Source organism: Mixophyes fleayi, chromosome 2, assembly GCF_038048845.1.
Source record: "Mixophyes fleayi isolate aMixFle1 chromosome 2, aMixFle1.hap1, whole genome shotgun sequence".
NCBI lineage: Eukaryota > Metazoa > Chordata > Amphibia > Anura > Limnodynastidae > Mixophyes > Mixophyes fleayi.
In genome coordinates, this window is record NC_134403.1 from 19,716,220 (window position 1) to 19,729,628 (window position 13,409).

The window sequence follows — 13,409 nt, forward strand, 5'->3', positions numbered from 1 at the left end:
AGAGCGAGAGTGAGCGTGCGCGAGAGTGAGCTAGAGTGAGCGTGCGCGTGAGAGTGTTAGGGAATTTAGGTGGTCCAGGAACTAACGTGAACAACTTTATATCCTCTGTTCAGCCCTAGGTAATATGATTAGTACTATATAAATAAATAGTAATATTATTATTACTATTATTACTATTATTATTATTAACAATAATAACAACAACACACAAATAACACAATATCAAAAAACAGCAAATCTTAAAAATACATAAAAATATGTTCAACAATGCTCATAAAAACGCTGCTGAAATATTTCGGACCATTTACAAGCAATAGAAATATGCAGCTTCTAAAACGCAGGGGTGACGCCGGCCTAATGACAGATCGGTCCGTTACAGTGTGTGCTCTGCTGGTTAATACTATAATGCTTCCACGGCTTCCAATACTCTTCAGAGCATCGCTTATACCGAGCTATTTGCTACCTCGGAGTCCACCGCTCACTCTGAGCTGGCTGGGAATGTTACATTTCTTATACCCCAATTCTTGTCATCACTGTCAGTTACATTTTTCAGAACTTTTGGAGCCCCCCATCCCCCCCCCCCCCCGAGACCTGGCAGCTGAACCCCTCTAGTCCTAATCGATGATCCCGGTGTCTCGCTGGCAGGACCAGCAGCATATACAGCTTATCTCGGCTATATTACATGTTACTGGTTACCTAGAACGCCTCAGACAATACATTATGTATTGGGTTACATGTACTCGGGGCTAAATGCGTCTAAATATCACCAAGCTGCTCCACAAATGTGTTTACAATTATGTAAATGCATGTTCTTCCTTCCAACAAATAGAAGGTAACAGAATACAGAATATATTAATAACGCTGACAGTCTGATGATCTACTGTAGAATATAGATATTAAATGGGAGAAGCGTAAGATACAGAATGGTGAACACAGCCGTCATCAGTGATAGGAACTACCGAGAGGTTCTACAACACAGATTCTCTAAAGACCAAACAAAGTAACCATGACAATTGACTCCGACTATATCTCATCTGGTCAGGTTTAACATGAACCCAGGTAAAAGGTTGACCCCCCCAGTAACCACATGCTTTGGTTCACCATCTGAATCTGATTATGCCCATATGGAGCGTTGAAGCTGAAGAGTTTTAATGTGATACGGAAATCATGTTCCCTCCAAAACAACAGCTAAACAATACACTGACCTGGCAAGACGCTACTAAAAATATAAAATATATAATGCAAAGAAAATTTCAGTGCAAAACTTTGGCTCGTAATAAAGATCCATTTTATTAAAAAACAACATGTTCATACAATTCTTGATATTTAATGTGCATAGCTGTGCATTCATAAAATAAATATTTAAGAGGCGCGAGGGTCAATTTAAGCAGAAGAGATATATACAGATTAATTTACAGAAGATGCTTTTTATCAGGAATCAGGCAGGACACAGACTCTAGGAGACTTAAACAGCTTCTGCAAACAGCACCAGGATTTACAGAATGAGCCGACTTTCTGCACAAGATTAAAAAGCTTTGCCGTAAACTAGACCCCTCATAGGTCAGATTTATCTATATCATAATGAGCAAAACAAATGCCAACTTGTTTTCCATCCTCAGATCTTTAAAGCTCAGCGTGACTCCGACTGCAACTAATTTGCAATCTGATACAAACCCAAATCCTCTTATATTCCTGCTGTTGCAGACTTTGGGAGAGGGAACGTCACAAAATCAGAGCCAGTTAATCGGATTCATCTTGGCCAAGTGCTGTGTCACATTGCAGCTGTGGAACCCAAGATCAAAGCCCGTGCTGGGGGGGGGGGGGGGCGGACGGTTACCTGCGAAATGTCCATGACGGAGTCACAGCTCAGGGGTCTGGCCGAGGTCAGGTCGTTGGAGCCGAGCAAGGTGGAGATGATGCCGTTTTGGTCAATGCGGCGTATCATGGTGCCGTCGACAAAGTAGATGAGACCGAACTTGTCCACTGTGATGCCTGGAGAAAGAGAGGGCGGCGTTCAAAATGAACAAAAATAAAGCAGCGTGTAGTGAGCAACTTCAGAGTAAACAGCTGATTTGACATTACAGGTAAAGCACACATTAGATTAACTATACAGGGCAGGCAACATTTTCCTATTTTATTCTACAAACTGAACTTTTCAGACAGTATATATTGTGAAATAAGATTTACATTGTGCGAGGTCATATAAACCTACCAATATATAAACCCACCTATATATAAACCCATCTACATAAAGCGATATTCTATTGGAGTGTTTCTGTGCGTTACGGAATGCTTATAAAAGTATCTAGCAGTGATACATAACTCAAATATTCCCTTTGATACACTGAAGTGTGATTAGGTTGCTATGCTAATTACTCTTGTATGATTGCTTATACCAGTCTTCTGCACTTAATTATAAATATGATTTTCCTGCAAACGGACCTGACAGCGTCAGACGAGTTCACTTAGAGACCCCACAGCCCAGAGACGACATGACACAGAACTCTGCTTGATCAATGCTGAGCAGAGGATCTGGTTCAACTATAAGAAGTATGGACTCCCAGACAGTGGTGATCACCCCGCCCAGAGCGCAGAGCTGCGATTCTAACCAAACACTGAGACAGCGGCATGATTCAAGGCGCGCTTAGATGTTTTTATGCCCTCCGTGAACCGCAAATAATCCTCCGACACATTTTAGCAGAGTGCTCGGGAACAGCAGGAGGCCCGAATGGTGTTTTCGTTTTCGTTTTCCATCCCCAGCGTTGACTTGATAAATAATTCCTTTACATTTCAAGCAGCACATGAGACATGTTACCAGCACAGATATCAATGTAAAAAAAACGTGTCTCTACTAATATAATTAATCTACTGGAAGACTGACTGTAACTACAGCAGTGTGAGATGTTTTAATTCCAAGGACGCTTACCACCAATCTGGCCGTACATATGGAGATCCGGTTGTACAACCTGATCGCTTAACTCCCTGATTTGTGGGCAATTTTGGCGCACGTCAGAGCCTAAATTGCACAGATGAAGTCATGCAGTTGGGAGGGGTGCCATGCAGTCCACTAACTTCATACAAATATCAACATAGTCACTAGACAATCACATATACACGGCCGTCTAATCAAGTCTGAGCAGAATTTGATCTGTAAGATCTGATTATTTTACAGGAAGGAATTTCCCATTTTGGGATTCAAGTTATCAAAAAACATGGCAACAGGTAGTGAGCAACTTCTGAAAGCAATCCAGTTCACCCTATATATATATTCATGTTTAATGCTTTCAATACTTTAAGCCCTCCAGTTCTCACTTTTACAGATCACATAATCTCTAGTGGACTAGACAATCTGTGGCTCTCCCGCTGTGGTGGAACTACAAGTACCATCAAGCCCCACCCACCTTAGTAACAGATTGCATTAATATAAGTATATGATATATTATTAATTTGGAATTATTCTGCAACACAAGTTGCATAGAGCCAACAGATACCCTGTATGTTTGACCTTCTGTCGCCTTTTTAAGGATTTAACAACTTCTGCAATAAAAAACAGCAAAATCTTTATAAAGCCACTTGCCACTAACGTGCTACTTTGCTAAGCACTATTAGACTTAGAGAAAAAAAAACTTTCTGCCTAATCTGGCCTATAAATGATCCGATAATTAGATTTATACACATAGCGATCTAATTGTCCAGAGTAAGCGGCAGCGACGCAGGAACAGGGCAGTGTGATGCAGAAACGTGCGGCTCTATGTCTGTTTCACGCTTCATCGCCGAGACAAAGACTTGTGGAGAACTTTCCCTGGAAACGATTCCCATTGGAAATAAAAATTCAAAACGTGTAATTCTACATATGGTGGAGATATTTAACTGTGGACAAGGATCACAATTAAATTCCGAAAATGCATCGGAGGTTTCACATGGCTTGATTTAAAAGTCACTTGTGGTTTGGGTTTGATTGAAGGCAGCTTGGGCGTGCGGTGGGGTTTTTATTTTTTCCTCCTAAGAAGAAACGGTTTATGGTGCGTTAAGTAGATCTTTTTGTATGTTAATCTGCGCCTCCGAGCATTTTGTAGAAAATACGAAGAAAGGGACAAAAAGTCGTTAAATAAATCCTACCGACTCAAATCCGCGTCTTAGAATACATGAAGGGAGGCGTATATATATTATTATTTTTCTTATGAGGATAAGAATCTATCGACCTCTAAACCTGGACCATCCACTAACTCCTGGTTTCTCTTACAAGTCATTCCTCCCTTCTTCTGAACATTTGTTTCCCAATTCTGCAGATCATTTCGCTATTCCAAATACCCCTAGAGCGATGTTTAAAGAGATATTTCACCAAACATATATTATATTGGGATGTCCACGGCTTCATTAATAACTACAGCTGCACAGAAGATGGCAAACGCCTTGTAAGATACATATGTCTAATTATATGTTGTCGGTTTATATACGCGCGTAACGTGCAATTGTTTGTAGGCGCATCTAAGACTCAAATGGACGTAGGAAAATATCCCAAAAGAAAAAAACAGCCTCAACATTGGAACCACAAAACTCCTAACAAGGGGCCTTATTCATTAAGAATCTTAAATTAAGAAGTTTCTTATTTCAGTCTCCTGGACAAAACCATGTTACAATGCAAGGGGTGCAAATTAGTATTCTGTTTTGCACATAAGTTAAATACTGACTGTATTTTCATGTAACACACAAATACTTGATAGCTTATTTGTACACTGAAATTTAAAGTTGATATTTGTGTGTTACATGAAAATGTCAGTATTTAACTTATGTGCAAAACAGAATACTAATTTGCACCCCTTGCATTGTAACATGGTTTTGTCCAGGAGACTGAAATAAGAAGTTTCTTAAGTTAAGATCCTTAATGAATCAGACCCAAGTAGGACAACCTACATTCATATTTGCTTTACCACTGCCACAGTTTTTAATGTTACGTCATCTGTCTCAGTTTGTTTCTACCTCTAGGATTGTTAAGCGAGGCCTCCGTAGCTTTCCCGCCATCCCCACAACGGGTATCATCGAAGGGAAGACACTGGTCTCCGTTTCCCGCCACCACTTCCGAATTTTTGACAACATCCTTCACAACGGTCGTTGACTTGATCTTGTAGACTCTTCGGCTGTTGGTGTCGGAGAGGAGGATGGTGCCCGTGACTGGGTCCGTGGCCAGGTAATATTTATGGGCCGGGCTGTGGCTGCGGAGTCAATGAAATGATATTAAGGACAACGGGGAAATTACAACAAGGGAGTACACGTAGCAAACCTTCTATAAAAGAAAAAGTGGAGGTGTTGTCCACAGTAACCAATCAAATTCCAGCTATATTCTAAAATGTTCTAGGTAAATGATGGCTAGAATCTGATTGGTTGCTATGGGCAACACCTCTAATTTTCGTTTCTAGAAGGTTAATCTACCCCAAGGTCTATATAGATTAAATAAGACAATCTGGCAACTGTGCACAAACAATTTTTGAGAGTAAATAACTGCAATGCAAAATACAACACATCTGGCGTGGAATAAAACTCACACACAGTCCCACATGGGAATTAACCTGACACCGCACTAACAGTGCGTTTTATTGTACATTTGAGTCAGAACGTACAGCAGACAGAACGTCTAAAGCTTAGCGAGGCTGATAAATCCCACAACACTACTTATACAACTTCCTAAACACACCAGCATGCTAGGATCGAAGGTTTCAGTTCAGCAAAGGTTGAAACCACAAAAGTTCTATGCCCTGGGAACAATTAAATCCGGCATTTCTAAGCCAGTACCTTTCATTTTAGTGGGAACAACAAACTTTTGAGGACCTTTAGTTTGGCGTGCAAAGTTACTGGGGAAAACCAAAGTTATACCCTCTGAAAGATGCTGGTGTACACCCCTCTCATTTGTATAAAAAGTGATTTCCCTCCTGCAAAGAGGAGACTGCACTGTGGCTCTCAGTATCAGGGAGAAGGGTAATACGTTTACAGCTTATAATAAGGTGTTACCAGAAGAGATTTTGTGGAATAGAAGCTGCAATGATCTACAGACTATATACATTTTCTGTGTGTGGGGTAACATGTTTAGCTGACCATTGTTGTAGAACCAGTGCGAGAAGTTTAGCTGAACTGGATGGTGTCAGCGTTGGGATACGTAGAGTGCAGGAGTAGGTGAGGAGGGAATGTGATTAGGCTCATTTACAAAGCACATTTTTAAACATGCTTTGCGCTCCATTAGGGGACAAATTGATGCCGATTTGCACATTGAATACATTTCCCTCTGCAGAGTAATTAACCCTGTTGGATCTGACAGAGACCCGCAGGACAGGAAATAATCTGGAACTTCCAACATCCAACTTAGTTAATAGGTGGAAAAGCAGTCAGAACGAATGAGGAAAAGAACATCTGAAATTTTATTCCAAATACTTGGTTTCGTTAATAAATCGTATAAAACAGTTTGAGCTTCAGCTGAATGAGACACTTTGCTGCAATTCTCCATGTCACTATAGGCACGGACTTAATGTTATTTATTTTTAATTCAATGTGTGAGTTGTTGGAATATACAACCAACTAACCTTCCAAAGAGCCACACGTCACCCTTAATCTCAGTAATAAGTTAAAACAATATATTTCATCAAAGAGACACCGAACTGTAATAACATGAGCTGACATTTTATACAAGTGTTACAAGCTGTCACAAACACATCTGACAAAGGAGGAAGGAGCTGGGGGCCGCAGGTGAAAGCTCAGAGAGCGGCATGTGATCCAAGGGTCTCCTGTAGCCCACCACTGATTTATGTCCTAAGGAAGGCTTTCTATCGATACAATTCGCATAGCTCTATTATAAAGCCTGGTCAGTGCACCCAACACCTATCTGCAGTAGAACCATTATTGAGGAGGATGCAGCCTACTAGGAACCAGGACCATCAGAATGATTGCTTCCATTGGGTGTCGTTATATTTTATAATACGTGCACCAGACAGGACAATGAATCCCCATGAGGAAAGCCAACATTTGTACAGGGTATATATACGGAGAGTTCTGAGCTGTGAATGACACAGTAATGGATAAACATATCTCACTCCCAGAATGCTCCAGGAATATTCCCTAGCCAGTTTCCTCAACTCCGTTAAAGAACACTGTGTGACCTACATGACAGGACCACCTTAGCAGCTTGTGTTCCGCCTGCGCTGCCCCCTGTATTTACAGCAGACTGGCGGTGAAAGACTCCGCTTACCTGCAATGTCAGTCCCATGTCAGCGAGCTGGTACCCAGGAGCACTGAGCAGCCTCGTGGGAAACCGCTGTCATCAGGGCTTGTGTGGTTACCAGACTATCCGTGTGATTCCCGAATAGATGTCAGACAGCTCTGCTATCTCTGTATACATCAAAGCGTGTCTGTGTCTCACCGTACTGCCGACACTTTAATAGTACAGCTCTCACGTCAGGAATGTATTGTAACATGACAGAAAGAGGGGCCTCGCCGAGAATCATGAAAAAACGTGATTACGGTGTCCGTTCGTCATCCTGACATTCGGGAAAATGGGCTTTCAGCTGTCTGTAACATCCTATTAAACGTTACTTTATAACAGAGCTGCAGTGGATTGTCGGTTTAGCACAGAACTATGTACATTACCTCCCTACTTCATATACGGAAACTTAAATTTAGGGGTTTAGTGGTGTGGACAGTACAATTTTTGCAAGGTCCCTTTACAGTTCATCCATTGTGTTTTGCCTTACAATCCCTGCACAATTCCCATTGCCTTTTTGCCTTTGTCCAGTTAAGTAGGTGGGCAGGAGAGGGGGATTAATATGACATCATCGGTTTGGGAGGACATCTTTAGATACATATATAATTTCTCAGTAATAAAACGTCAGGATGAATTATGTAAACACAACGTTAATCTTGTCCTCAACAAAGAATGGGATTTCCTTTAAATAAATAATGATGGATGGTTTGGGGGAGGGAGAGCCCTCCTGTCCGATCCGATAACACCTCGATAATCAAGATTGGTGGTTTCCGCAGAAATGCTGCTCTAACGAGCAGGAAATAATATATCCATCAGTCATTATTCCTTAAATAAACTGCATAGGAGCTAATTAAGCATGAAAGACACATTGTTATAGAGGGTTTAATATCTCAGCTCATTGCCGTTCCAGAGAAGCGGGCAAAACATGAACTAGCGGGGTAATCAATCATGTCCTACACAATGTATGTAAGATGAGCCGGGCAATTAGCCAACCATCCTTAATCTTAACATGAAGATTTCAGCCAGGAGGAGTCCGGGTGACATATGTCTCCTATCCATCTTCCCCACACATGACGACACGCAGAAAGCCAAGTTAGCGAGGACACAAGCCACGCCAAGATGGATGGATCACCGTGTCTGTCCCTGATTAAAGATGTCATGTACAATCCAGCCGGCTTAGTCATTACATTTCCCACTTAGAGGAACATTAGACTGAAAAATGACTGGCGATAAAATAGTGTTTGTTGTGTACAGTTGTTATTGCTATTGCAGAATAAAGCCATGGGTACTCCCATGTGTAGTAGTGATGCCTCTACCATTTTTGTGTTAATATGAACATGATTTTGGTGCAGAGATGTATATTAAATGTTAACTTAATTTGAATGCTCACAGCTCATGGATCTTCAAATCAATCAGCTATGAGACAAAAATTTCGGCACCTACATAAACTGTGTCCAAGATTGGAAATTGTATATAAAACCGCTTCCAGCAACAAGCGACCGTGTTGTCAGTTGATTCTGAAATATACTGCGCACTCCTTTCCGCATTAAATACGCATCCATACATCAAGCTCACTACTTTACGGAGAAATAATAATAAGAGAGCAAAATTTATTATTTTAGATGGGGATTATTAAACTAAACTGCCAAAGGAATTAACGAAATTCAGATGTTTTCCAAGTTTCCTCTATGCCTGCTTTGGAATGATACATTGGTGTAAAAAAAGAAAAGAAAAAAAAAAAGGTTTATGGCCAAAAGCAAATTTCAACAACGGATTGCATCCAAAACGCTATTTCTCCCAAAACGAGTAGTGTGCTTGATACAACAAATATCCTAAACAACAACAATTAAACATAATGGAGGCAGACACTTTGTTGGACTGAACCAATATCCACAAGACCAGAGTCGATCAATTCACCAATCAGAGCCATCAAGTACCGTATGTCGTCACTGGTTCCTAGAGAACTTAGAGCGTTGGTCCAGCCCACAAAACGGCTGCATGTGTAAGCCATAGCAAAACTTTCAACGTTCACTAAGAACTGGTGTCACTTAACTCTGAAATAATGAAATCACCAGCAAAGTACAAGATTTGGGGGTTACAGCCAGGAACAGTCGGACAGGACAATACGGAGAAGCAAAGTGCTCTTACCTATGTCTGAAATCTTTATTTCTGATAAGCAGGCGAGAAAGGCAGAGAAGAAAAGGAGGGATTAGTAAAAAGAGACAGAATACACAGAGGTTAAGCAACAATTAGAGCGACATTAATGAGTTACACTGTAATAGTAGAAGGTCAGAGGTAGCCCTCAGACTGCAAGTTTTTGGCCGGATCTACATTATGAGTTTGGCGGTGGGGGACTGCACAGCATTGCTTAAACATACAGTGGTGGCGGTATGTCTGTATTGCAGATTGGGGGACTGCATGTTACAGCTGTATGACCACAGTTGTCACTATTCTGCCAATTAAACTGAAATCTCCACCCATGAAGGCTGTAGGGAGAATCTTCTGTTCGGTGCAACCCTGCAAACTGGATTTCTCCTCAGAATTAACATATCATGGGATTATCTGGAAGCCTCGCTAGTTGAATCTGATTATATCTACTAACATTGCTGCAAAACGAACCTACAGCTGCTCTTCCCCGTCTCTGCTATAAATACCTCAGCTCTAAGACGTTGGTGACATTGCCGGAGGGGAAGATTCTGCGGATGTAGTTGAAATCTCCGACATAAAGGCTCCCATCTGGCCCGCACGTCAGGGCGACCGGCGCCAGAAGTTTGTTACCGTCTGCGAGACCGTTGCAGCTGGGGCAGGAGATGCTCCTGCGACGCCCGTTACCCATGGTGCTGCCGATCACAGCGGGCTGCTGGGAGATGAACTGGTTCTCACCGTTGCCTTTGTGCAGGATACCTGTGCATGGCGTCAACATCAAAATCAATAGCAGAACATGCAAGAACCGTCATGTACAATGTTAATCTCAGCATTAAACATGTCTCCATCTCTATAAAACAACATTTTCTGACTCCATTGTATAAAACAATCTGTGTGTCCTGCTCGGTATTTATCAGGAATTGCAAATGAGACGATGGAGACAGATTTAGCCGCCTTACAGCAATGTACAAAGTAATACACCTGCTAACTAGTAGCTTTGTGCAGAGAATCCAGAGGAAATCCTTAGTTAATGTTTTATAGACCCCAGTTAATCTTCTCATTTATCAGCAATTTTGTACTAAAAAGGGATGACTGCAGCTTCCTTAAATGGAGTTACTGGGAGGAAATCAACTGCGCGCAGGAAAATATCTTCCCCACAATCACAACTATGGTAAACATCCTGCTAAACTCCTAAAACTAATATATACAAATATGTTTCTGTGAATGTGAATCTCCCTTTAAATGTAAGGCCTAATTGTCCTACGTGTGCACCTAATATGCCTATAAAATCATCATTCACCAGAGATATAGTCCAGTCATTGCACTCACCGGTCTGTATGTTGAGCGCGTGATGTTTGTCCAGCGACCATCCACCTAGCTTGGAGGCTTCGATTTCATAACCCTGCAGTATAGCCGTCCTCTTCTCCCAAAGAATGAGGTCCGGACAGGATTCATACTCGTATCCTACAGAGACTGGAATGGAGAGAGAGAAATGACCTGAATATCCAGGTGATCGTGGCTGAGGATGGCAAATAAACCAAAAGGGCATTTAATACAGGCAGGAGCCAATCATGTTTAAATGATCAGCATATTAACACAATCCAGAATCCAGTGTATAGTTAATGTATTTATATACAAGTATATATATTAATATAAGACAATTGTTGTCAGTGCTTATCCTTAACACTGCATATCTGTGTGTATATAGCAAAATGAAAACATGAGGTATTGGTTCATATTTTGATCAAAACATTTAAGCCTGCATCCCATATTAATATACTCTTATCATGTGTGCACTGTTCTAAGTAAATCCGATGAACGGATTAACAACAAGTGTCATAATGCTAACTTGTTATCTAGCATGTATTATTATTATATTGATTCCTGGTGCTGAGGTTGTCTTTTTGTGACTAATTACCCTCCATCAATCTGCTGTGTTAGCTTGTATAAAATTGGAATGTGCACATGTTCAAGGTTTCATCGATCCCTCTGAAGTACAATACTTGACCAGCTTTGTGTGATTATTTTATTCCGTGTATGAAGGATGAGCTGGTTCACTTGTATTATGTGTTTCATACAAAAATCTTGGGGGTTGTATCGGAGGCAGAAGGCCACAAGGAACTGAAAAAAGTCTTACCAAAGGCTTCAGACAATCCATAGACTTTTTGACTGTAGACGTCCGTCTTGTCCCAAATGAAAAAGTAGGAGAGGTCAGGGGCGGCGGCAAACCACTTCCTGAAGAGACGGCCCTCAACCGCGACCATCAGGTGGACTTTCATGAGGTTGAACGGGATCGTGGGGTGAGTCAGACTGATCCTTAAGACAGATTTATAACCTGGGTTTCGAGTGCTCAAGTAGTTCAACTTTATTTTGCTCCCGGGGATTTTAATCTCTTCTTGCAAAGCCTAAAAAAAAACAAAAAACAACAACAAAAACGTACACAAAATAATAAAAAAAAAAAAAAAAAAAAGATTAAGTTGAGCAAATATTAGTCAGGCCTAAAAAATATTGGATGTATCTAGTTAATACGCTCCACAACTATGACATTGATGAAAATGATTGCACCAGATGAAAACTGTTCCTTTAATTTAAACAAAGTTATATTATTTTACTTCTCATTCTTGTTGATTGCTGTGAGCATAGTTATCCAGGTAGGAAATTCCTATATTTAGTTTGTGAGAACTTGTTCATTCAACAACACCTTTTGTGTGTGTAGAAATGATTGAGCTTTTTTTACAAGAGATTCCTTATTTTTTGTCCCAATTCTGTGGACACAAACTGCTCCCTATACAGCTCAATTTTCCACCCTCCACCAAATGAACAACTTCAGAGTTTAGTGGTCTGAATTGCATTGTAAGAGCGCGGAGAGCAGACGGCGCGGATGTGCGCACCGCCACACAAAGCCACCAGTCGGGAAATGTTACCAAAGAGGAGAACCATATAATTTGCTCCTGAAAGAGTTTGTCTGCAAATGTATTTTTTTGCCATGAGTGAACAATTACTTAACATTATGTTTGAAGTTTGAACTCATTTGAGCTCACAGTAGTTGTGCCGACGGAACTCTCTGAGAAGAGGAAAAGATAAACATGTTTTTTTACCCACCGAGGATTTAATTTGCATTTATTTTTGCAAGGCCTGTGTGCTTTCTATTCAGAAGGGTCTACAGAGCTTGGAAGAGGTAAAAAGCTTTGTGGGGCAGACACCAAATGAAAAACGGGTGAGGCGAATGTTTTAATCTCATTGCTAATCTTCCAGAACATCTGGACGGAGCATCCTGGTCACGACGGAGGCAGACATTTTCTAGGTGAAAAAATATTCAAAAGTTGCAGCCTATAAGTTTGCTAACAATTGACTAGGAAACAGTGACATCATAAAGTGCCTTAAACACATCACTGGTCTACCGTGAGTGGATAGGCTGCATTTTCACGATTATCGGTTCAGATCAAAAAAATGGCTGCACTATTTTATGAGTGTGAACATGGGATTATGTGTGGGACAGTACAAAACGAAAGATCATCTGGAAAACAGCAGCCAATCAGATTGCAAACACATTTTTATAGTATGGTTTGCAAAATGAAAGCAAACGTCTAGTTGGTTGCTACTGGCAATACCATTTTTTCTATACAGTTATGTCAAGTAGTTTTCCTAGATATCCCCCCAATTAATAACAGGCAGACATGATTGGTGCAGCAAGTGGGATATGTAAACCTCTTTTCATACAGGGTCGTATTAGACAGTATTTTGGTCTCTTTTCAAGCTTTTTTCAGGACTCATTTTAATGGAACCCTGTTGAATGCTTCAAAAATGTCTGTGATGTAGAATTCCAAAGTAAGGATATACCAATATCACCACAAAGGATTGCATTAGGTGCTGATATTCTAGTGTAACATTCCTAAAATCAACCAGATGAGCCTATAATAAGGTTGTTGCACACTAGTAAGTTCGCCCGCAGACACCTGTCTCCCATGGCATGGAAAATTGGGAGGTATGACCCATTCACTGCTGCTGCAGACTCCTG

The 13,409-nt window shown here is 40.9% G+C and overlaps 1 protein-coding gene across 9 annotated transcripts in view; it reads right to left on the reverse strand.

The window, feature by feature from the left end:
* TENM4 (teneurin transmembrane protein 4) overlaps window positions 1–13,409 on the reverse strand; it is a 1,040,112-nt gene that overhangs the window by 22,492 nt on the left and 1,004,211 nt on the right. For 6 of the 9 annotated variants that reach the window (XM_075198626.1, XM_075198625.1, XM_075198627.1 and 3 more), the window contains 6 exons: window positions 11,529–11,796; window positions 10,721–10,864; window positions 9,901–10,150; window positions 9,395–9,415; window positions 4,981–5,213; window positions 1,838–1,992 (listed from right to left, as the gene is read on the reverse strand). In XM_075198626.1, coding sequence (XP_075054727.1) covers window positions 1,838–1,992; window positions 4,981–5,213; window positions 9,395–9,415; window positions 9,901–10,150; window positions 10,721–10,864; window positions 11,529–11,796 — 1,071 coding nt within the window. The remainder of the gene's footprint in view (window positions 1–1,837; window positions 1,993–4,980; window positions 5,214–9,394; window positions 9,416–9,900; window positions 10,151–10,720; window positions 10,865–11,528; window positions 11,797–13,409) is intronic. The other 3 variants (XM_075198629.1, XM_075198623.1, XM_075198621.1) reach the window with 1 other exon arrangement.